At 54.3% G+C, this 24776-nt stretch overlaps 1 protein-coding gene across 8 annotated transcripts in view; it reads left to right on the top strand.

Moving 5' to 3' along the window:
* Positions 1-24776, top strand: part of SLC7A1 (solute carrier family 7 member 1) — an 86295-nt gene that overhangs the window by 26336 nt on the left and 35183 nt on the right. For all 8 annotated transcript variants that reach the window (XR_010837221.1, XR_010837220.1, XR_010837219.1 and 5 more), the window contains exon 2: positions 21868-22251. Coding sequence is in view for 2 of the 8 variants with exons in the window: in XM_059041803.2 (XP_058897786.1) it covers positions 21870-22251 (382 nt within the window). In the remaining 6 variants the exon portion in view is untranslated. The remainder of the gene's footprint in view (positions 1-21867; positions 22252-24776) is intronic.

The following is a 24776-nucleotide window of genomic DNA, read 5'->3' as shown; positions in this document are numbered from 1 at the left end:
AGAACAGGTGAGGGGTCCTTGGCCCCAGACGATAGGGTCTGTCTCTGCATTGATGCTATGGCTTTAAAAAATAGAAAGTGTTGGTTAAGAGGGGCAGGAGGGGGTAACTTGATGAGGCTGCCCAGGAACCGGGAGCAGGGAAATAGAGGGGGGCTGCTGTCTGCCTCCTGGGGGGCGCCCACTGGGTGTGGCGGAGGGACACCATCCTCTCCCCGCACACAGGCTTATTTGCCTGGTGATCGACAGATCTGCCTGGGCCCTGGCAGGTGGCCTGAGGGGATCCTGAGCACAAAGGGCCGTGGGTTATATTTTCTGAGTCTCAGGAGAAAGTATCGGTGTGAGTCCAGAACGTGTGTTTCCAGGGAAACCATCGTGGAGCCGGAAGAGATCTTGTAGAAGCTCAGCCTGGACCGCGGGCGGCAGCGCCATGCGCCATGACCTGGGCCGGTCTCCTGGCAGGCTGGGTCCCGCTCCCCTGGGACCGCTGTGCTCCTCCCTGCCCGTCCTGTCCGACCGGTGCCCGCCTTCCTGCCTTAGCCCGGCCACGCCTCCACTCGACCACTGCCCCCCTGATGACTCCATCCTGAAATTCCCCTAGGCTTCCTCTCTCTGCTGCTGTTTCGGAGAAAACAGCAGTTTTCTGAGCAGTTTGTGTGTTGTATTCACATATTTCCTGAGTAGCTCTTTCACCTTCCCAGCAATAATACGTTACTACCTCACTGGCAAAGACTGCCCTTTATTAAACTCTTTGGATTAAGTCACTGGCAGACAGAAGCCTCACATGTCCACATTCAGGGCAGGCGCCATCGTGGACCCCAACCGCTCGTTCGTTCGTGAGACAGTTCTTTTAAAATGCTGACGCACCATGTAATTAAGGGCTGACAGTCACAGGTCAAACAGTTCTTCAGTTCAATGAGGATTTCTTTAAATAGCAGCTCCCCCTGGCTGCATTTTATCTCTTGGTGTCGCTCATTAGCTCTTTGGCAGAGAGATTCCAAAATGCCATCCAGGGGACTTCCTGGCGGTCCAGTGGTTAAGACTCCATGCTCCCAACGCAGGGGGCACCGGTTCAGTCCCTGGTCGGGGAGCTACGATTCCGCATGCCGCACGGTGCGGCCAATAAAACCCCCCAAACAAACAAAATGCCCGCCCGGAGCCAGTGCAGTTGGAAAACAGTATGAAATGAAGAGAAAGTATTTCTGAAGTTACGTCACTCGCTCAGAGAAGGCCTTCAGCAATGAATTGATTTTAAGAGGTGCTTGCTATATTGATAGGCATCATCTCAGTTTCCAATTCTTTTTAAGCAGTTCTGTGAGTTTGCCGGTCGCCTCCTCGTTGCAGAGGTGGGGAAGTTGGGGTTCAGAGTAACCTGCAGAGGCCCCTTCAGGTACTCAGGGGTTGAAACCCAGCTGGTCTTCAGAAAACCATTTCTCCTCATCCCACGGTCTCTGACTGTGTTTGCGAAGTGGGAGGGTCAGTCATCCTTGTGTCTAATTAAAGTCTTACTGTAATCACATTATGGCCCGTTGTCCTAGGGGACCCACTAGAAGCCTCATGCAGAGTTTCAGTAGCATGGAAAATAATTCAGGAGCCTCAGAGTGGTTTTAGGAGCGCTGAGGTTTGAGCCGGGGCTCTGCTTTCTACCTGCTTTAGGAAGCTGCCTTTCTGTAAGAGAAGTGGGTTGTGGCAGCTGTGTAAGCGTCAGAGCTCGCTTTGAGTGGGACCGAGTAGGCACCTAGAGTAAGCATCAGCCGTCACGATCGCTGCTGCCGTCCTTGCGGAGACACCGGACTGCAGATGCCTGCCCGTTACTGCTGCACCGGAGGTGGAGTTGGGTGGCGTGTCGGAGGGAGATGACTGAGTGGAAGGTCAGTGTGCCCTCCGTGGCCCCCCTTCCTCTCTCTCCCCACCGCTCTCCTGCCCTGCTCATTTTTTCCTTTAACGGTCTGTGGCGATTTCTGAGTTAGGTGGCCAGGTGGTCCTGTCCAACTCTTAGAAGGTAAGAGTTCGTCTCTCAAATTGCCAGGTGTTAAAAATAGAGGTTTGGGGGCTTCCCTGGTGGCGCAGTGGTTGAGGATATGCCTGCCGATGCAGGGGACACGGGTTCGAGCCCTGGTCTGGGAGGATCCCACGTGCTGCGGAGCGGCTGGGCCCGTGAGCCACAACTACTGAGCCTGCGCGCCCGGAGCCTGTGCTCAGCAGCGAGAGGCCGGGACAGTGAGAGGCCCACGCAGCGCGATGAAGAGTGGACCCCGCTCGCCGCAACTAGAGAAGGCCCTCGCGCAGAAGCGAAGACCCAACGCAGCCATAGATAAATTAATAAATTAAGAAAAAAAATCATTGAATAAACAAGGCATGAACTGTTGGTACACAGAATAACGGATGATATAATGAGGCTGAAGGAAAAAAGCAAGACCAAAAAAAACCCAAAGAGTACGTGCTGTACGGTTCTTTAAAAAATAAAAAAATAGAGGTTGGCTGCTCGCTGGCAGGCAGAGCATTTCTGGGACGGAAGCCACCGTCCTCGCACGCGGGCCGCGCCCCCGCTTTGTGCTCCTCCAGGACCGCAGGGTCCCGGCGACCTCGCAACTCAGACACTGACACAGTCTCACAGGAGCGGGAGTGGAGCCTGACAGCCGCTCGAGGTACTTAAGCCGTTCTGAGCCCCGCGCCTCACCTGTGAAGCGTTGACGGGACCGCGTGGCGGGTGCCCGGTTCCTTCCTCTCTCGGCCCCCCCCCACCCCCGCCAGCAGTCCCATCCCCACGCACCTCTGAGCATCTCCACGTGACGCAGAGGCACGAGCTCGCGCAGAACTTGAGGATCGGGTTCACTCTTAGAACCTGGATTAATTGATAAGTGAAGCTTGTCTTGGTCCTCGGCACGTCTTTTCATCTTGCGCTTTTTTCCTTTGTCTGCCTGCCTCTTGGTAATTCTCAGTCCTGGTTTGGGGACATCGAGGGTTTTCCAGTGACATGGGGACAATGTTTTGCTTTCTTGTGAATACATGTTTAATCGCAGGCATTATTTGTAGGTTTTTTAAGAGTAAAAGCATGACTTTACAATATTTTAAAAACCAGTTTGCTTATTAAAAACCCGCATCTGTGGAGCACTTGGCTCACACTCCCGCATGGCGCGGCAGGCCCCCCCCCCACCGCCTCGGCGCCCCGCCCCTCCTGTTGGTGGGGACTGTGCTGGCGCGGGAGGAGGTCCAGCGGCATCTCTGGCCTCTGCCCGCTGCAGGCCAGCGCCGTCGTCCGTCAGCTGCGATGACAGAGCTGTCTCCAGACGTGGCCAAGTGGTCCCTGGGGGGCAAAATCCCCCCCAGTTGAGAACCACTGCCCTCCGGCCCCCGCCTCGGTGCCCCCAGCCCCCCAGCCTCTCTGGCTGCCCCTCCCTCTTTGAGCCTCCCCAGGAGATTTACGCCCGTGGGCAGCGCGGCCTTCCCTGGCCTGCTGCAGCGCACAGCCGGGAAGGGCTTGGTGGCCTTGTTGTGGAGTGTGTTGCGTCTCAGAGGAGGGATGAGTTATCAAATTGTGGTCTTTTCCTTGGTGCGGAACTGGCTGGAGTAATGTTAATTGTTGAAGGGTTGGGAGTAGGATTAATATCTTGCTGTTACTTCTTTGACCACATTTCCTTTAGAGTTTGTAACTTTTTTTACCCCCTAATGAGCATTGTAGAACCACAGGTGGCTATATATATATATTGTGAGGTCTTTCAAAGAGCTTTTGTGTTTAAGTGTTACTGCCGCCTTAGGGAGTGGACAGAAACTGGTGTTGGTCCCCAGTAAAGGTGGAATCAGGGTGGACAATGGAAATTGTGGGAAGAGGTGATAATAGTCACATTCTCAGTGGACACTGGAATCCATGCTGGGGAACGGATCGGATTTAGTAATAACTGTAAGACCCCCTGTCATCACGAGCCCCCTGTCCTCAGGTGGAAGCCAGTCCTTTCTCACTGAGCACCTGCGAACAGGAGCGTGGCCTGCCGTCGTAGAGCCCTGGGCCACAGGAGGTGTGGGTCGCGGGGAAGGCCAGGGACGCGATGTGTAAAAGTACTGTGGTTTCTGGTACCGGCCGGGTTGGCCCCTCGTGAGTGTATGGTTTCGGTCTACGACAGTCGGCTCCTTTCTGGATAAGTGCCCGACGCAGAGCTTCAGGACTGGAAGGCTCAGAACAGAGGGGTCGCTCCCAGGTTCTGGTGGTCTGGAAGGCCAGGTCGGAGTCACCAGCTCTCGGCGCTTGGCAGGAGCAGCTGCCGTGATGTCCGTTCTCGATGCAGCCCCATGGCGCCCGTCCTGCAGTGTCATAACGGGAAGGGGAACAAAGTGCGAGGGGCTTTGAGGACAGTTTTGGATCCTTGGGTGCCGCCGGGGGGCCTCTATCCCCCACTCAGGTTTTGAGCTCATCCTTCCTCTCTTTCCTTGACAGGAAGGATATTAACTTCTTCACGGTACTCGTCAGCCTCTGAGCCCATGCTCCCTTTTAACAAACAAAAATCTCATGCTGAAATTTCAAAACTATTCGTGCCAAAGAAAAAATTCAGTTAAAATATTTGTTTTTTCAAACTACAGGTGCCCTCCTTCCAGGCTGCCAACCCCCCATGCATCCCCTTGGGAGGTCCCTGGCTGTTCCAGGGGCTCGAGGCCAGCCAGGGAGCTCTGTCCTCGCCACAGTGCTTGGTTGCAGTCAGAAGACTCAACAGAACTCCCCTAACTGCGTCGGACTCTGTTCTTGTGGCCTCATTCCTTACAGTGACCTTCATATCTGATCTCCTCATGGGATGGAGCACTCGCTCGTATAATGCGGGCTCATCTTACTTCTGATAATTTCATGGAATTGCTTTAGGAGCTCAGAAGCGTGCTACCTCCTGTTGATAGTTCATGCATCCTTATTTTTCAAAGACGTGCTCCTAGTCGCAGAATGTAGATTCTGCCGAGGCAGGATTTTGGTCTAGTTAGTTCACCGCTGCATCTCTGGTTTCTAGAACTGTATCTGGCACTCAGAGACATTTGTGGATGAAGAACAATACACAAACTCATTCAAAGGCAAAGCAGCTGTTTAAGCCGCCCCAAAGTCGGGCATTGTGTTTAATAAGGCAGAATACCTGTTTAGTAGTTCCTATCAATGCACTCAATGCGAAGGCCGGATTCCTTTGGATTTATAAATTATTCAGTGGAAGTACATTTGCTGATGTTTTCAGGTTATTTTATGTATGTATTTCCCATCAGTGTGTGGGTGTCCCCTGTTACACAGAGCCACGTGGTGTCGTGGTCACACCTGTGTGGTGTCTGTGCCCTTGGAAGCCCGGCAAGGGTGGTGTTGGAATGCTGCTTGCTGTATTTATGAAAGGAGTGAAATCAAATTCTTTAGGTATGAGGTGGGTGTAGCATTCTCATTACCCTGTTTTTAACAAGTGAAATTTCAATTCCAAAGTAGAATAAATCGGTTGGAACATTCTTGGATTAAAGAAAAGCAGTACCAATGAGTTTTATTACTATGCATTCCAATCCCATTAATCCTGGTGGGTTCAGCTTGGTTTAATGTACGGCAGGCCTTTCTTTAGCACTTAAGTTTGGCATTAACTGCGTTGATACCATGACAGGGAAACGGGGGCAGAGGGAGGCTGCCTCGTCCTGCCTAAGGAAGCAGGAGGGCAGCGCTGCCGACGGGGCCTGTGTCAGCCTGGCTGAGTCTGCGCTGTAGGGCATCCCTAAAGCAGCGGTTCTCACACTGTTTGATCTCAGGACCCTTTTCACTCTCAAAGATTATTGAGGGGCTTCCCTGGTGGCGCAGTGGTTGAGAATCCGCCTGCCAGTGCAGGGGACACGGGTTCGAGCCCTGGTCCGGGAAGATCCCACGTGCTGCGGGACAACGAAGTCTGCGCTCTAGAGCCCGCGAGCCACAACTACTGAGCCCACGTGCGACAACTACTGAAGCCCGGGCGCCTAGAGCCCCTGCTCTGCAGCAAGAGAAGCCTGCGCACCATAACGAAGAGTAGCCCCCGCTCGCCGCAACTAGAGAAAGCCTGCGCGCAGCAGCGGAGACCCAACGCAGCCAAAAATAAAATAAATAAATAAGTAAAAATAAATAAGTAAGTAAATAAATAAATAAATAAAATTTTAAAAAAGATAGTTGAGAACTCCACAGAACTTTCGCTTATGTGGGTTGTATGTATCACGTTACAAATTAAAATTCAGAACAACTTAAAATATTTATGTATTAGTCCTGCAAAAAGTAAGTAACAATAAACGATTTTACATTAACAAGTAACATTTGTTATGGAAAACAACTAGTTTCCAAAACAAAAAAAGTTTAATAAGAGTGGCGTTGTTTTCCATATTTACCAATCTCTTTAACGTTTAGCTTGATAGAAGGCCACTTGATTCTTATGTCTGATTATATATACATCATTCAGTTTTGATGTATTGTTTTAGTTGAAATACATAAAGAAACTGTGGCCGCAGATCTGCACTTGGAAGAGGAAGAGCACTTTAGTAGCCTTTTCAGATGATTGTGGATATTTTTTGGTGCCGCACCAAAACTCGACAGCTGGTAGCTGGTACCCCGTGGAGTCTGAAACCATATCCGTGAGCTTTTTGTACTCTGAAATGGGTCTGTTTTGTAGTTCGAATCCATCCTTTACCCATATGTGATTCTGTTTCGGTGGATTACTGTTTTACTGAATTATCCAGATCTAAATGCTGACAGATTTCATCGTATATGTTTTCTAGAAACACATTTGTTAATATCACCACCAAAGTCTTCAGAAAACTCTATAAGTTTGGGGAAGCTGTCGACTGAGATCTTGGTGACAGATACCAGTTTTCCACAATTCTAGGTTTTTTTGCTTGAAAGCTCAAATTTTATCATTGGCAACAAGCATCGCCAGTTGTTTTCCTTCTGGATTCTGTTCCTTTCATTCCGGAGTTTTCTTCCTAAAATACAGATCCTATCATGGTTCTTGGCGGCTGGACTCGATGACTTGGCCCCAGCCCCTAGCACTTTGACAGTTTCCAGCCTTGTTTCAAGCCTCTACGTTTAAAAAAAAAAAAAAGGCTTTAAAACAACACAAATTTACTGGGTTGGCCAAAAAGTTCGTTTGGGATGTTCCGTAACATCTTATTTTTTGGCCAACCTAATATTATTCTTCAGTTCTGCAGGTCAGAAGTCCAGAATAGGTCTCACTGGGCTCAAGTCCAGGTGTTGCGAGGGTGTGTTCCTTTCTTGGGGCTCTCGAGAGAGTCCAGTTCCTTGCCTTTGTCGGCTTCTGGAGGCTGCCCACCCCCTCCCCCATCCTTCAGGGACCCCGGGGGATTACATCAGACCCACCCCGGCAACGTCTCACCCAAGGTCAGCTGATGAGCACCTTCGTTCCTCCCTGCAACCTCCCTGTCATGTAACCTAACGTGCTCACAGGCTCCCAGAGGTAGGGTTTGGACGTTTTGGGGTTGGGCGGCATTGTTCTGGCTGTCATATTCTAGCCTCTCCGTTTTTGTGTTCCGTTCCCGCTCTCTGCGTGTAAGTTGGGTAACCTCATCCTCTGAAAAGCCCCAAATTGCAGACACCTTTCCTGAGGTCTTCAGGTGGAGCCACCACTTTCCCTTCTGCCCAGACAGAGACTCACGTGTGAGTCAGCTCTCCCTTTGTGCCCAGCTCCCAGGAAGGATCTGTGTGTCCGTCTCCCCCTGGGCTGTGAACCTGGGCCTTGACTCATCTGCGTTTCTCTCACTGCCCTTGTGGTACTTGGCCCATGACAGACAAATGCCAGTATGTTGTTGGTTTTGGACATTTGATCGTGGGCTGTGTTTTAGAGGCTACTGAATGAGTATTTGGTGTCTAACAAGTGACGTTACAGTTATGTGGGTGAGTGTCATCCTTAGGAGTTACCAAAATACTTAGAGGTCAAGTGTCATGTTAGCTATTATAGCTCAGCATCAAATGGTTCATGAGAGAGGTGTATATTTACATAACGATAGAGCAGATGTGGCAAAATGTTAACTATTGGCAAATGTAGGTGAAAAGCATGTAAATATGTGCGTTAACTTTTATGTAGGCTTTTCAAAGTAGGAAGTGGCAAAGACTGAAATATTGGCACAGAATGAATATACAGAAGGCGTTGGTGGGATGGAATGGTTGGCTCCAGCTGCTGGGAGCCTGCTTTGCTGCGTTGAAGTGATACAACTTGAGCTGCCGACGAGCATCTTCACGTGAGCTTTTGGCTCAGCAATAATCCGCATCTGGGTTCACATCAGGTGCAAAGTCTTATGCAGGAGGAAGCTTAGCTAAACCACTCCAGCTCCTGGGTGGGTGAGTGCCCGAGCCTGTGTAGAGTAGGAAACCTGCAGTTGGGAAAACAGAGGACTTTATATGCCACTCATCCAGGAGGTTCTTCCTGGATGCCCCTGTGAGGAGTGACGGTCACCGCATTCGTTCCTGCTGGGACTGCAGGCCACTGCCCCGGCACGTGGCGACAGAGCACGCCCCGCGTCAGAGCAGTCTGTGGCCCATCTGAAGTCACGGGCAGGTGGCTGCTTGGGCGTGTGTACTGGTGCTGTGTGCTCTGACACCGTGTGCCAGTGCCAGCAGGGACAGGAGAGTGGCCGATCACACAGATTGGAGCCCCGCGTTGCCTGCCTGGAGGACGCAGCTGAGGCTTTCTGCCCCTGCGGACCTCAGGGGAGCACTCGCTCCCCTGGCTGGCCCCTCGCAGGGCCGCAGAGCGCGCACAGCTCCACCTCTGTGTCCTGGATGTGTGGGCGTAGCCTGTCTGGAAGATGCTTTGCTGTCCTCCTTCCTTAGATCTGACCCCACGTTTGTGGCAGTGGCGGGGTAGAACCTCTGGTTTGGAGGCCGTCTGGCCTGGTTTCCCATGTTCTCCCCAGCGGTGCTCCCGGCATGCCGCTCTGTCCCCGTGGTGGGACCTCGTCTGCCTTCCTGATGCTGAGCTAAACAGAATCTTTCCTCCCTGCGATGGCCGCAGGCTTGGAGGTTCTGGGGTCAAAACAGATGGAGTCTAACGTCTCTCCCTTGCCTCCCAGGAGCCTGCAGCCCCACCTCGTCCCTCCTGAGACGTCTCCACTCCAGGACCCAGGGATCCTCGGTGACGAGGTGACAGTCCTTGCGTCGTAGTCCAGGCACGGTCTGCCTGTCGGCACCCTGGCAGGAGAGCCTGCTCCTTTTTGCTGGAATGTTACTCATTTAGGGCTTTCGCTGGCTGCTGGCTTTTTAGGTTAGCTGATAACTAAGCCTTAACTTGTCTTTTTAATGTCTCACTGCCGCGCCCATCCAGCTCTTCCGTCCCATCGACTCACCAGGAAAGGTTTGTCTTTTCACTCTAATGGGGTTTTGAATTCTTACCTGCACTTCTGCTTTGTACGGACCTCTTAACGTCCTGCGATAGCAAGGCCTTCGGTGCGGGGCTCCATGGGAAGAGGATGTCCCCTCGCTCTGGGCGCCGCCTGGTCTGCGGCCCTTGGAGGGACTGTGCCCCGTGGGCGGCCACAGAGCCTCGGCGTGGTGCCTCCGCTCCGTGTCTGCCTTTGACTCTGGGAGACTTTGCGGTTTCTCAAGGTCGAGGGCCAGTTCCACTTTCCATTCTGCTTCCCAGCTTCTCGTCTTGCTCCTGCGCCTCTCACTCCTCTGCCTGTCACTCTTCTGAAGAATTCTCCCGCATCTCGTTCTTGGGTTTAGGTGCTACAACGACCTGCTGTAGGTCGGTGTATTTCAGGCCGGTCCTTGGAGCCCTGGAGTCCTGGGCAGGGGCGGGGCACAGGAGCAGACATGGAGGGCGGGGAAAGTCAAGGCCAGCCAGGGGGGCTCCTTATCCCCTTGTCCCTTTAAATAAGAGCGGGTCCAGTTTCACCTGATGCCTATATTTGGGTTTGGCATAGGATGTAGTTTGGGGAAAAAGGATTTTACTATAAAAATGCCAGAAAGCTGTTGCTCTGCTTATTTTTTGATTAAGAAAACAGGTTCGCTGAGTATGGAGACAGTCATTTTTGTCACTTTCATTTATCACAAGGTGTTTTCAGCTGTGTGCGCGTGCGTGCGTGTGCGTGCGTGCGCGCGCGTGAAAGAACTGCACCTGACTCGCCCCCGCCCTGCGATCTTACAGTCGTTTGGGGCCGTTCGTGTTCTTACTTCCGAGTATGGAGCCGTATTAAGAACGCACACACCATCAGATCAGCGGCCCTCTGAGTCCTTCGTCGGGGGCTCGGTGGACGTGTAGCCGTGACCTTTGCCACATGGAGGCGCCTCTCGGGGGCGGGCGGGGCTCCCCAGCTCCTCCTCCGGGAGAGGTGGACGGCGCTCTGAGCGAGCACCTTGTTTAGGAGGCTGTTGCAGCTCGTCGATGTCAGAAGCAGAGGCTCCCGGGCGCGCTTCCGGGAGGAGTCAGGCTAGATCCGGGTGGTGGGAAGTGGGGTGTGTCCCGTTGCGAGCCTTGAGTAGCCTCTCCTCTCCCCCTCTTCAGCACCTGTCGAGTAGAAGTGCTTAAACGAGAGTTGTTCACTCTGCGTTCCCCCTCCTCTTCCTCTGTCACCTGGTACCCAGGCTGCAGGGAGGGTTCACGTCTGAGTGAAGAGCGTCAGGGTGCTGGCTTCTCGGGTCGGCAGGGCCGTGGTGAGGGGTCTGGGGAAGCCCTGGCTGGTTCCTAGTGCCCGGGCAGGTCCTGAGCCGTGTCTCAATCAGGGGACCCCACAGCCCACCAGCCACACCGTGACGGCGCCCTTCCCGAGTGAAGAGACCGGGTGCCCAGTGGCGTTGGCGGTGATGCGTCTCCGGAGGGCTCGGGTCTCCGCCGCCTGTTTGTGCGCTTTGGCTCGTTGTGTTGTCCTCTCCTGCCAGGAGAGCAGGGAACTTTGTTCTTCCCCTGCAGCACAGGGGAGGGAGAGGCATAGAGTAGGTGTCAGTCAGAGGCATGCTTGTCGGGCGGATGGATGACGCGTTTGGTCTTTCCCGGCTGTGAGCAGCCTGAGAGCAGGGGCAGCTTATCTTTGTAGCTCCTGCAGGTCCTAAAAGAGGGGCACAGGCTAGAAACAGCCTTTTTAAAAAGTGGAATAATAGCCATTTAATGTGCGCCGTTCTTCCCGAAAGAGGAGATTACTTTCAAATCATTCCGCCTTAATCAAGAAAAAATAGTTTCAGGTGAATTAAAGATTAACGCCATCATTGAAGCAGAGAAAGTTAAAGAAATGTTGGGCTCTGGTTTTTGGGTCCTTGAAGGTTTAAAGAGAAAGTGAATGCAGACTCACTTATTACCTCATGGCTGTCTGGACCACGGATTAGTCAGCTGTCACTGCACACACACCGCAGGCTTCGGGGCCCAAAACATCTGTCTTCTCATGGTTTATCTGGTCGGGAGTCGGAGCGTGGCTTAGCTAGCGAGGTGCTTGGAGTACCGCGAAGCTGCAATCAAGCTGTGGACCAGGACTTGGTTCTCAGCTGAAGGCTCAGCTGGGGGGTGGGATCTGTGTCCAAGCTTCCCTGGGCTGTTGGCCAAATCCATGTCCTCATGGTTTTGGCACTTAGGTCCCCTGTCTCTTGCTGGCTGACGTGGAGGCCACATTGACTGCTGCTTGGGTGTTCCCAGCGTGGCCACTCACTTCCTCAGGCTGCTGAGACAGAGCCTGAAATAGTGTCACATAATGGTGGGGTGACACCCCTCCCCTTTGCCGGGTTCTCTTGTTAGAAGCAAGCCCAGCTCCCACCCCACCGCCACTCCCGCCGACCTTGGACACTGGCCACCGCAGATCACCTTTCCTTGCCCCTGAGAGGAGGGGTTAAAAGTGCTCCCATCTGATACTCATTTGTGTGAAAAATGGTTTTGTTCCTTTCTTTTTTCCACAGTGACCCACGGCTGTACGTCCGTTAAAGGATCACAGCTCTACAGGATCCATTTATTCTCCCACCCACGTCGGTGTCCTTGTGTCCCCACTGACCTCGCTGGGCAGTGGGCAGCTCCAGAGAGCTCGGGTCCACTTCAGGAACGTTTCGGGTCAAACTGCTTTTTGTGAGCTGCTTGAACCCAGTGGTGGCTTTGTCCCGTTGTTGGTGTAGGAAAATGTGACCCTGAGTCTCAGGTGACTGGTGCGGCTGTGTGAACTCCTAGAAAGGAGGCAGGCGCCCTCTCCGTGGGTCTTTCTGTGCAGCGGGGCGTGTAGAGAGCATTATTTGGGGCATAAGTTGCAACTTCTGTTTTTCAGCCTTTAAGAATTCCTTAAAAACGGTAGGAGAAGCCTGCGCTGTGTCTCCTCATTCCCTGACGATGTGGGTTCTAACTGTCGTTAAGCGGCAACCGGAGAAGGGAGAGTTTCAGTTAAACTGCAGCCTGGATACTTATGGCGAGGCCCTGGGGTGACATTCTGGAGGGACAGCCTGTCCTTAAGGTTACGGCACCGGAGCGTCCATCACAGCAGAGCTGGGGGCTCCGCCTGTGACACATGGTGGACACACGGTCCATCCGACGTGCAGGAGAACAGCCCCTTCACGCTCAGCGCCGCCGGCCAGCTCTGGTCTCGTGTCCAGCGCTCTGGGCTGCTTTCCCCACCTCGGATCAGCCTGATCCTCCGGTCTGCTCTCTCCTGGCCTTTGATCACTCGCGCCTGCATTCCGGAATTCACAGGCCCTCGTGCAACTGGCTGTTTGCTTCCGACGCCTCACAGTGACTTCGGCTAAACGGCGTCACGTTCTCTGTAAGGGAGGCGTTCTGTTACCACCCACTGGACGTGTCCTCTGAGTGTGTGACATGAGAGAAAACCTTGTGGCGGGCAAGTGCTGGATGGAAGACAGGTGAGGTGGCGAGCCACGAGGGAGGCCGTGGCGTTTCTTCCACAGTGTAAACGCTTTCCTCTTGCGGGTGAGTGTCTGAAGTTCGGGCCACCGGTGAAAGTAGGTTGCCAGCACACCAGCAAGACCCGTCATAAAACATGCATTTCCTACTAGGGGTTATTCCTGCAGGGCGCACCTCACCCCGCACAGATAGCGCCCGTGGTGACCGGGGTGGGCGCTGGGAGTAGCTCAGGGCTCTGAGGGCAGAACACAGGGACGGGAACGAGTGCTGGTACATATGAAAGGATGTGGCATTTGCTTGCGCAGAGGGGCTTTATTAGTTGCATTAAAATATCCTGCTCAAAGGCGAACGTACCGATTTGCTGCCCAGGTAAAGAAGGCCGTTCCCCCTGCGGTCTGTCCTGCACGAGACCTGCTTAGCCGTCCTGGTGTTATGTTGTTGGGGCCCTTCCTCTGCACGGAACTTTCACGTCTCGAGTGTGACGCGCTCAGCTGCCGGCCCGTGACTTTCCTAGACGCACGGCCCTGGCCTGCCCAGCTCCCCGCGGCCCGGCCAGCCTCCCCTGTGCAGTCTGGCCGGGGTCACCTGCGGTGCACTGGGCCCGAGCTTCGTCTCCCAGGCAGGTCAGGGTGTGCCCTGCGGAAAGGTGGGAGGTGAACCTTGAAATTCATGTATGATAGCACAGAAACGTGGATCTACAAGTTCCTCTCTCCCAGCTTTCGAATAACCTGTGAACCACTTTGTTTTTCGCTTTTCTTAAACCTGCGCGGGTTTCCGGTGGGGACGAAGTGACCTCGTGTGTGTGTCTGGCGGGGGGCGGGGGTCGTGTAGAGCAGTGGTGGTTTCTGGTGGACCCCAGCTCCCTGAGAGCCCGTTCTCTCTCCCTCTCTCAGTGTCGGGAAACTGTCCCTGATTTTTCACACCTTCTTTACTCTTGAACCAGTGCGTTTTCTGGGAATTCCGGGTTTTTTCAGAGTTGCCTGTGACGGTGGGAAGACTGGGGGAAGGGAGGAAGTTCCTGGCGTTTGGGGATTAAGGCAGCCCCAGGCTCACGGGTGAATCGGTGCGCTGCCCGGCTGCGTTAGGGTGTGTTGAGCGCGTCGCTGAGTGCGTGGAAGAGTAACGGTGTGACTGTGCGGCGGGATTAGATCAGCCTGGCGGGAACCCCCTGCCTTGCTCTGGTTCCAGATGCCAGGCGTCCTGGGGCATGTTGCAAGAGGACGTTTCTAGAAGGAGCCACCGAAAACTCTAATTGACCTTTCAGGGTGCCTTCGAGGCCTAGAGAATTGAAGAGGCAATGTTCTGAGAGTTAGTCTGAGTCCTGTCTTAGGGGAAATTTATTTAAGACATTTCTTTTCCATTTGAGATTGGCAAACCAGTTCGGTAACGGTCGTCAAGGCCCAGGTGAAGCGAAGCGCCCACGGTTCACACGCGCACGACTTGCTGAAGCCTCCCCGCTCAGGACTGGGCCCCTGTTGGGCTCAGGCTCGTGGACCCTGCACTGGAGGGCCGAGGTGACGAGTCTCCCCCTGGACCCTCCCCCCAGAGTTTGTACGTCACTCGGTTTCACGTCGCTGTGAACCAGGGAGAGAACTTTGTTTTCTCTACGTGCCGGAGAATAAGTCTGGCTAAGGCATGTGTCAGAGGAGCTCGGAGCTCCTGACAGAACACGCGTTTCTGTTGTAACATGTCTCTGCACACAAAACCGGGCATGTGTCCTGATAAAGCATGCCCTCCCTAGTGATGGAAATGCCGTCCAGAGACATAAAGACTCTCTAATCACATGCTGCTGGCTTCAGGAGGAGATGTTTCTAGATTGTATCTGGTCTTCGTGAAGAAGTACTTCCTAGATCTTCCACCGGCTGCTGGACTCTTGTCATTCTTGGATTTGGGTAACAATATTGGACAGGTTGAACGTGGTCCAGCAGGCGGCATTCACAGTGTCTGTCCGGCAAGGCGTCTGTTCATGACTGCCTTGTGACGGGAGCGCAGAGCTGCCGGGGAGCGTGTGCCCCCTGCTTCTGTGAGGCCGAGGCCGAGAAAGGAAGAAGCAGTGCTGACTCGGCATTGGAGGGATTTCCTTCTCCGCGTGCTTATCGGTTGCCTCGTTTCGTCCTCATGAGCTCCTGCACAGGCAGGACCGTAGGGCCGCCCCATCTTCCAGATGTGGAAACTGAGGCCCCAGCCACGTGGACTAGTTGAACGCAGGGAACCTGAGCCTCATGAAAGCCCTGGGCAGCGGGGACAGGGACCCCAGCTGTCGCCGCAGTGGAGCGGGGCGGGCTGCGGACGGGGCGCCTCCCACGGTGGCAGGCACTGTCGGGGGCTGTCGCCAGGCTTCGTAGACCAGACCGCGCTGCTTGGGTTAGATTTTAACCCAACTAGCATCTTCTTGCCTGTGTATTCATTTAGAGAAACAGAACCGAACGCCTTGGTGAATCAAGCCCTTAAACATCCAGCTAATAAGATCTCCTTTGATGGACAGACCTCGTTAGTTGTTGACGGTCACGCCGAGGGTATGACCTAAGGTGAAGGACAGAAAGACAGCCCGTGTCCTGTCAGTTTCCTGAATTTAAGTCAGCGATAGTGCTGAGTGTGTGCTGTGGGACTCTACGTGTTACAGTCCCGTAAGCACTGCTGGGTGCCTCCCACCTGTTGCGGGGACAGAGGGTGACTAGATGGGGCCCCGCAGCCGGGACGTGTGGACGCTCAGCCCCACGACGGGGGGACGCCCGCCCTGGCCATGAGCTATGCCATCTGTCCCCGCTTCTTTCTTACACAGCCTCTCCCCCCGCCCCAGCACACCCCCAGGACCCAGGAGATCCTAATTCAGAGGACAGCTCAAAGCTCTGGAGGCAGGAAGATGTGGGTCTGAGCCCCGACTCCATCTTTGATTGGCTTGCGTGCCCTCCACCAGGTGACCTGGGAGAGCTTCACAGAAGCCACTTGGTCTGTGGTGCGCCGGCATCGTTAGTTTAAAAGCTGTCCCCACAGGACTCTGAAGTGCGGCCAGGGTTGGGAACGACTGAGTTCTAGTCTGCCTGGGCCCCTTTATTTCCAGAATGCAGAGTATTGCCTGCTGGATGCGGTGCTGTGAGAATTAAATAACATCATTTACGCAAAGGACCTTCCCTTCGGCTGGTGCCCCCAGACGTTAGTTGTTGCGGTTGCTTTTTGCTTCATGAAGCAACACATCTCATTGCCATAGAGAACATGGCAAATATAGAAAAGAAGAAAGCAGCGTGTGACCCGGAAGACAGTCTCAGTTAGTATCTCGGTATTTGCACCCCACCTCCACGTAACCCTCATCGGGATCATATCACGCAGTTTTTAACTTGACGTTTTCCCACAGTACTAGGACTACTGAACACACTTCGCTGTCCGCATCCCGTCTGGTAGCAGATTTGCACCTGGACCATCTCGCTCTAGGTCCCAAGCTGGTGCCACACCCTCCCTCTCAGCCTGGGATCGTTTGCTTGGGCTTCTGCAAGGTGTGGTCGTGGGCGATGGCACCGCTCCGGCCCCCAAGCCGCACGGGGTTCCCTGCCCCGCACTGGCTTGGTGCCTGGCCCGCAGGGGGGTGCTGTGCCCGTGGTCAGCGGTTCCAGTTCCCTGTGGCATCCCTGCATTAGAATCTGCCCCTGGCAGCTGCTCTGCGGGGTGGGTGCGTGTCTGAGCTGGACCCCGGGGCCGCCCTCCTGGGCCTGGTGGCTAGGAGTTAGGACTGAGATGCAGAACATACCTGCCATTGTTTACGGGACCTCAGAGGCCTCTGGCGCTTCCTGCAGTTAGTTCTGTTGAATCAGTAGGAAGGGTCAGCCCGGGGGCAGGGGTCCTGGGGGTTGGCTTTCTGCTGAGGCCGAGGATGGTGGGCCCCGTGCCCCCCATGCCGCTGGAGACCACATTACCCATTGGTTGTGGATTTCAGCCGAGCACAGAGTGTCTTCACTGGAAGCAGAGACAGGCCCAGGTGCCTCGCGGGCTTTAGGCCTCTGTCCTCGCCGGGTGGAGCGGACCTTTTCTTCCCCGTGGAGGTGGTGGTCTTTGAGACGGACCATTAGGCCTGGCCCCACACCCCTCTTCCGGAGCCCCGTCACCCCTCGGCCCGGCCCTGACGCTCTGCTTCCTGGGCTGGGACCGGGTTTTATGCTTTTCCCTAAACCTGGCCGTGTCAGCACGGGGCATCTTAACGGCTGTGAGATCTGTGGATTTTGGAGGGATTCAGTTTTATCCTCAGCATGTCCTTGCTGCCTGGGGTCAGACAAGTGTAGATCTTGAGGGACTTTTAAGAGAGAATCTGGGTCCTGAAGTCACATCTCACCGGAGGCAGACAGGCTTCTGCTGCCCAGTGAGGACGCCGGCGTGCGAGCCGTCCCCTGTCGCCCTCCGCAGACCTTCCCCGCTGCGTGGCCCCCCCCGCCCCGCCTGTGCTTTTGGTTCCCTTCCGTTGTTTCCTTTCCTCCTTCCACGTGCCCACACGTTGGGTCTTCATCTGCATCAGCCGGTCCCCTCCACACCGCAGTTTGTTTTTTTAACTTTAAGCCCCTGCACCTGGTCCTCCTGACATCTGTGGGATGTGAATCTGGCTCGGAGAAGAACTTCCTTCGACTCAGAGTTTGTTCCTTGCTGTGAGTCTCTGTCCCCACGACGGCCCACGTCCCGAAACGCCCTGTTTTCGGACCCCTTGGACCGCATCTGGCTGCGAGGGCCCTGTCGTGTGGGCCCTCTCTTCCCTTCCTCGTGAAGCTTGCGTGCGCTCTGGAGCCTTAGGGGCTCCTGGGGGGAGTCCCCCACGTGGCCGTGGGAGAGCTGACGTGACTTTGCTGACCCATCTGCCCCCCGGTCTGTGTGTCCCGCAGGTGAGCGCCCTAGCAAGGACCTACTTTCTCTAGCCCCGGACACGTGTGGACCACAGTGCGTCATTCTCGCGCAGGAATGGCAGGTTTTACTCCAGGTGGCTCCCATGTCTGGGGCCGTTGTAAAGATCGCTTAAAGGAAAAGCGCAAGTATGGGCAGTACAATTTCAATATTAAGACTTTCCCCAGAGGACTTATGGACTTAGTGTCTATTGCAGCCTATGTCTGACCTCTTCCCCTCCCTCCCACAAGCCATTAAGCAGACTCTTTCAGTGATGGGACTACCGTTACATCTGAGAGTAAAGAAAAAAAATCATACAATTCACACCTGCCCACCTTTGTCAGACACCTTGAAAACAGCATCTTTATCTCTGCAGTCTGGACCCGTTGGATCATTTTGCTCCTATTGTTATATAGTGATTCCTAGAATAAAACTTGGAGTTAGAAATTCTGTGGGAAAGGGGCCGATTTTCTTTGCTTTTCTGAGAGGATAACACATAAGGTAAGTGCTCTTTAAAAATAAATAAATCGGGAGTAAGACAGATCTGAGGCTCTTGCTATTACAGGATTTCTGTCAAAAACTGAAGTGAAAGTGTAGGTGTCGACTCTTGCACAGATTCCTCCCCACGTGAGAGGGTAACGTAATTTCCAGATAATCCTTTCAAAGTATTCGGTGGCTGTCTGCATAAATCCCGGCGGCAGGAAGTCCGCGTGACCCTGACGTTGCCGGTGTTGGCGTGGTTAGGCGGGTTTTACGCGGAGAAGCCTCATTTGGTCGCACTGCTGGCAGGGTGCCCACCGTAGGAGTCCAGGCACGAGCGTGAGTCGAGCCGCAACGTGTACAAAACGCCACCAGACGATGCCACCCGGAGAACAGTTTTTGCATGACTCCCAAGGAGACAGAAAGGACGTTTCTTTAAAATAAACCCGAACAAGGTTAGTGAGCATCTCCTTTTCTCCTACCCTGGAAAGTAGAAACAGCGCACTTGTATTTTCCGCATTCTCAGCGCTAGGCCTCAGCAGCTGCGTTTCTGTCCCAGCGGCTTCCAAAGAAGCTGGGTTTGCCCTTTCCCCAGACAGCAGGGGGCACCGAGGAAGTAACCAAGGTGAAACTAACGGGCCCTCCTGTGCTTCCGTCCCCCGGCACCCAGAGCGCTTCCCTCCGGCTCCTGGGAGGGAGGAACAGCCCAGGACCCTTCGCGAGAAATGGGGGCGCCGTGTCCCTGCTTAGAAGAAGTCAGCTGCCTCCCTGGAGTCACGGTTTGTGGTCTCAACCAAGAAGTCCCTTTCACATACGGTTGAAAACCTGTGTCTAAAATCTGTATCTAAATGTACAGAACTCGATGCCCCGCCCCCTTTATTTTGAAGATGGTGCAGGGCCCCCAGGGTTCGTAAGTGGGTTCTTGGAGAGGGTTTCCACCTCTGCCGGTGATACCCGGGGGCATGTGGCACATGCACTGCAGCTGCGCGTCCAGGGGGGTCATTCCTGCCTGAGGTGAGGTCGCCGGGATCGCGGGAGAGTGTCCCCAGGCTCCGGTGCGGCCCTTGCCAAGCGCCCAGTAGGGCCACTCCGGCAGCTCTCACTTCCGCCAGGCAGTAGCACATCTGAGAAAGGCATGTGAACTGTGGGCCCAGCCCTTCCAGAGAGCCCAGGGCAGAGTGTCTGGTCTTTCAGAGGAAGGCAGGTGCCTCCTAGGCCCTGGGGTTACTTTACTCTGTGAAGCTGAGGAAAGAAAACGCTATTTAATTGCATTGTCTTTGCTTTGCACTCGGTTTTGGGAAGAGAATCCGTTTGTTACGAACCGAAAACGACATCTGGGAGAGGACGGAGCAGGTCAGCGCTCTCTCTAAATGTCAGCCCCGTTTACCAACCAAGTTAGAAACAATGCCAGTCGTTGGGAGCTTTCACACTCCACTTCCCTTGAAGGCTCCTGGCTTCTCAAAATACTCCCCTCCCTCCTCACAGTGATGCTGAGAAGTTAGTTACTGCATCTTTGCACACTCCTCTTCTGCTAAGGGTTGCGTTGAAATGGTGCATCTTCCCTTTTTACTTGTTATCCGAGCAGCGGTTCATTAAATAAAGGCTTTGCGGTCGTTCACAGCCTGACTTGAATGAATCCTGACTTGAATAAATCCTGGGAGGAAGAAAGGAAAACGCAGGGCCAGGAGGCCTTGCACCCTGGGCTCCCTGGACAGCACTGGGGCCCCGGCAGGTCCTCGCTGCCTGCTTTGCTGGGGCCCCTCCGGGCCCACTCCTGACCGAGCGTCAGCAACTGGCCAGTGAGTGGCCGGAAACGCCCCGGGCACCAGTGCCCTTTTGCCTGTCTCCTGTTCTGTCCCTGCCCTCTCAGCTCTTATCAGACCCTGTGTCTGGGATTTTCCTGCTCCACTGCTGTTGCACCAATAAGGTCTTCTTCCCTCATTTCCTCCCACTTCCTCCCCACCTCACTGACGGTGACATCATTTCCCCCCCGCCAACACCAAGGCCAGACCCAGATGTGGAGCCAGCACCCCGCACCTTCTGAGCTCGTGACCCTGTTTGACACCTGGTCTCTTGAGTTGTCTTCCCTCGTCTTTACGAGAAGGAGATCGGATCGGACGAGTTTTATTGCCCACTCTAGCTAAAAACTTGGAGTCTTGAGAAACTTTCTCTCTCCTCTTGGCCTGGCAGAGAGGACCATCCACTGGTCCCTCTGTGACCGGGAGCTGGCCAGTGACATGACCCCCGGGGGCCTGGCCTGAGGCTGGGAGGGGGGCGGGGCCACAAGGGTGAGGGCGGGCGGGGCGCTAGGAGGTTGGGTGTGGACTTGGCTGGACCTGCCGTCATTTAGACGGTTTTGCTTTCCAGTGACTTGCTTACAGCAAAGGTAGGTCAGTAAATACCAATGGATCATAAAGATGAATTTTAAGTAGCCAGAAATCACAGTGATAGCTTATCTCTGCACGTGCTGTTGTCTGAAAACTGTCTTAGCGCACGCACGTTTATAGATTTATAGAAAAGCCGTGAAGGTAGTACAGAGAGTGCCCACGTGCCCCGCACCCACTTTTCTCTCTGGTTACCATCTCACACTAGTGTGGTATTTTAGTTACGATTAACGACCCGATGTTGATACAGCTGAGGCCCACGCTTTATTCAGACTGCCTTAGTTTTCCCTGCCGTCCTCCTCCTGTCCCGGGGTCCCGTGCCCTCCTCCGTGACCTGTGGCGTCCTGTCTCCTTGGGTTGCCCCTGTTCATGACGGTTCTCCGACCTTCCTTGCTTTTGATGACTCCTGACGATTGGTCGGGTGTTTCGCAGAGCGTTCCTCGCCTGTGATTTGTCTGATCTTTTTCTCAGGATTAGCCTGGGCTTTACGGGTTTGGGGGGGGGGGCTCTCAGAGGTAAGGGCCCTTCTTATCACATCGTACGGGGTCACGACTATAACTTGTCGCTGCTGGTGTCGGCCTTGGCCGCCTGGCCGGGGCCGCGTCTGTCAGCGTCTAGATCACTGGCCTGGGGTGCTATTCACGGTGTGGGGGGCATCCTGGGGCCCCCACTGGGTGTGTCGCGTGGGAGTCGGAGGCCGGGAGCCGTATGTGCACGGGGGCCCCCTCTTGGCGTGTGATCAGGAGCACATCCCGTAGCGTTTTGGTCCAGAGGAGAAGCGCTTCCGCGAGGAGTGACGGACGGTTACAAGGAGCCCTGACTTGTTAGCAATTCAACGCTTTTCTGCTCCGGACCTAACTCTGTGTTAAAGTGGAGGCGGCTTGACCCCCGCCGTCTCAAAGGCATTGTCATTGCTATTCAAGGTCTCTGGGTCCTAATAATTAAATTAAAATGTGGTTTGGCTTTCTTGCCCCGGCAGCCCACTTGGAGTGGCGTCTTGCTTTTCCTGGCACGTCGCACGATCATTGGGGGCAGGAACGACGTCCTTAACGTGAGCCTCTCGTGCTTTCTGCCCGTAGAAGGCTCTCGGTTAAGAACCGAAGTCAGCGTGGAGGCTCAGAGACCAGAGTCCAGTCGGCCGGCGCGTTGGCCTCCGGGTGTTTCTCCTGCTGGTTAAGCCGGAGACCGGGAAGCCGTGGGTGGTGGTGTGACCGCGGGTCGTGAATCGTGACGTGCGAGGCCTCAGCTGTAGATGACGACGCGGGAACGCCTCGCCACGCGTGCTGCGATGAAGGGGGCTGATGGTGAGAGCGGGGCGATGCTGAGACACACACCTTTGTTCTTTCTCTCGGCAGATATGAGCCGCAGGATGGGGTGCACGGCGCTGGTAGGCATCGGGCAGCAGATGCTGCGGCGGAAGGTGGTGGACTGCAGCTGGGAGGAGAGCCGGCTGTCCCGCTGCCTCAACACGTTTGACCTGGTGGCGCTGGGGGTGGGCAGCACGCTGGGGGCCGGCGTCTATGTGCTGGCCGGGGCCGTGGCCCGGGAGGACGCGGGGCCCGCCATCGTCGTCTCCTTCCTGGTGGCCGCGCTGGCCTCCGTGCTGGCCGGCCTCTGCTACGGCGAGTTTGGCGCTCGGGTCCCCAAGACGGGCTCGGCCTACCTCTACAGCTACGTCACCGTGGGCGAGCTCTGGGCCTTCATCACCGGCTGGAACCTCATCCTCTCCTACATCATCGGTAGGTCCAGGAGGCCCGGAGCCCGCCCCGTGCCGCCTCGGTTGTTCCCACCCCCAGCCGTGGGCCGCGCCCCGCTGGGCTCCCTAAGCACCCGGGGTCTGGCGCCTCCCTGGCGCCTGCGCCTCGCTGCACCGCTCACAGTTTCCCCTCTCCTCTAACGCAAGGCGGAGGCCACCCTCGGGCGTCACTGCCCTTGCTTTTCAGCGATCGAGTACAAGGGACGAGCTCGGTGGGGACAAGCCAGGCCAGCAAGGGGGCCAGTCCCGTTAGCACGACAGACACAGAATCAGTTGGGTGTTCGTATCTCGTTAAAAAGGACGTGGTCTCTTTCAGTATTTTTTTTCCGATTACTTGAGTAAATACATCACTGATACAGAAAAATTTAGGAAATGTAGAAGAGCGCAGAGAAGAAAGTAGAAATTACCCACTCTGACAGCCGGGAGAAATTAATGCTCTTATTTATTCATTCTTTCAGCGAACGTTTATCAGGTGCCTTCTCTGTGCCTGGCATCCTGCTCAGCGTTAGGCCCCGTGGAGGAACAGGGTGACCTCCGTTCACAGAGTTTAGCGATATAACATGGTTAATATTTTTGTGAGCGTAAATGTATATTTTTCTGTCTAGTGTGTCTCTATACTTGTAAAACAATATATAGTGTACATTTTTCATAGCGTTAGTTATTTTTCCATAGTAATATTCTTTTTTTTTTTCTATAAGTTTATTTATTTATTTTTGGCTGTGTTGGGTCTTCATTGCTGTGCATAGGCTTCAGTAGTTGTGTCACACGGGCTCAGTAGTTGTGGCTCGCGGGCTCTAGAGCGCAGGCTCGGTAGTTGGCGGTGCACGAGCTCAGTTACTCCGTGGCATGTAGGATCTTCCTGGACCAGGGCTCGAACCCATGTCCCCTGAATTGGCAGGTGGATTCTTAACCTCTCTGCCACCAGGGCAGCCCCATAGTAATATTCTTGATGATGCAACATTATATAGATTTATATGCAGATAATTGATTGGGTGCCTTTGTGGGGTATTTAGAATTGTTTCCAGCTGTGTTGTTGTTGTAAATAGTTAATTACTTAATGTCTTTGGCATAATGTAAAAAAAAGCTGTGCTTTTTCCTTTAAAATGGTCTAAGAAGCAGGATGTCTGGGTCAGTGGGCCTGCGTGTATATTCAAGGCCCGTGTTGCCTGTGATCCTCCTGACGGCCAAGGGCCCCTTTTCCTCACGTCCTTGCCGACTCTGGACTTGGCGTCAGCATTAAAAACAACCAACCAACAAACAAAAACACCAAAAACATAGTCTTTTCGGTTCGATAGGTTTCAGCGTTACTCTCTTGATGTTATTTGCATTTTGATTACAGCCGAAGCTGAGCACATCCACTTAAAAGAAAAAAAAGCCTGAAAGTAAGAATAACTGAAGGATACGAATAGCCGGTTCGCAAACAGAAATAATACAAATGGCCACTCGATGTTCGAGTTCTGTTTTAGCTCTTTGCAGTAATAGCAAAAAGCCGGGGCATGGGATGAGTTGAACCCCGTGGGCCCCGCTGGCTCCCACGCCCGCCCTCTGGGAAGCCGTGTGTGGTGCTGGGCCTCCGCCCGGCCTCCGCCAGGCTCCCTGGGCGACACCCTCCCTTTCTTTCCAGCACCCGCCGAGAGCTTACTCTTCTGGGTTGGAAGATAAAATTCCTAATCACGTTTTTCTCAGTGCAGCACCAAAACTTGCAACCATACATGTCCTTACAAGCTGCAGCCTCTCGGTGGGAATGCAGCTATTTTAAAGGCGCCATTATGTTTCCAGAGGATTGACCTGCGAATAAAACAGAACGGTGAATGTGAAGCGCCTGCAGCTTCTGGACCAGCAGCTTCTGGCCGAGACGACGGGGGCTTGGGAGACGCAGCCCCGTGCTACGGCAGGCGGCCCTCGGCCTCAGCTCCTGAGCAAGGGCAGCTTTTCTATCAAATGTGTTTCTTTTAAAAGCCACGATTCAGAGGTGGGGAGGGGTAGGCTGGCAGGAAAGGCTGGGCAGCCCTGTTGGCAGCGAGTTGGCCTCTGGGGCAGGAGAGGTAGTGACCGTTTTCTTCACTGCGTTGTGGCCTTGAAGGACAGAACTCATCATAGGCTGGCTACTCGGGATGAAGAAATGTGGTTTCCTTTTTGAGTTGTTGGAAAAACACTTAGCATGAGACCAGACGGTGAAATGGGACCCTGCCGGTCACTGTGGCCAAGTTCTGTGGAAGATCCAGACCACGGTCACCAGCAAGGCCCCCTTTGAAGCTGAATAAACTTTTTGTGGATATTGGAACTTCTGCGACATTTCCCGGAAAGCATTGCTGGAAAAGCAGTGACGTTATTTAGATTGAGAGAGAGAGAGAGAGAGAGAGAAGCAGTCAGCTGCTCTTGGCCCTTGGGGCGCTGGACGCCGCATCCGTTTGTGTTCCCGTCGGGCAGACCCTCGGGGCCACGGCCCGCGTCAGGTGGTGCCTGCCCGGGCCCGGAGCAGCAGAGGCGGGGCTGAGCAGGGCCTTT

Source organism: Kogia breviceps, chromosome 16 (genome assembly GCF_026419965.1).
Source record: "Kogia breviceps isolate mKogBre1 chromosome 16, mKogBre1 haplotype 1, whole genome shotgun sequence".
NCBI classification, from domain to species: Eukaryota; Metazoa; Chordata; class Mammalia; order Artiodactyla; family Physeteridae; genus Kogia; species Kogia breviceps.
This window is presented reverse-complemented; position numbering and strand designations above follow the sequence as displayed.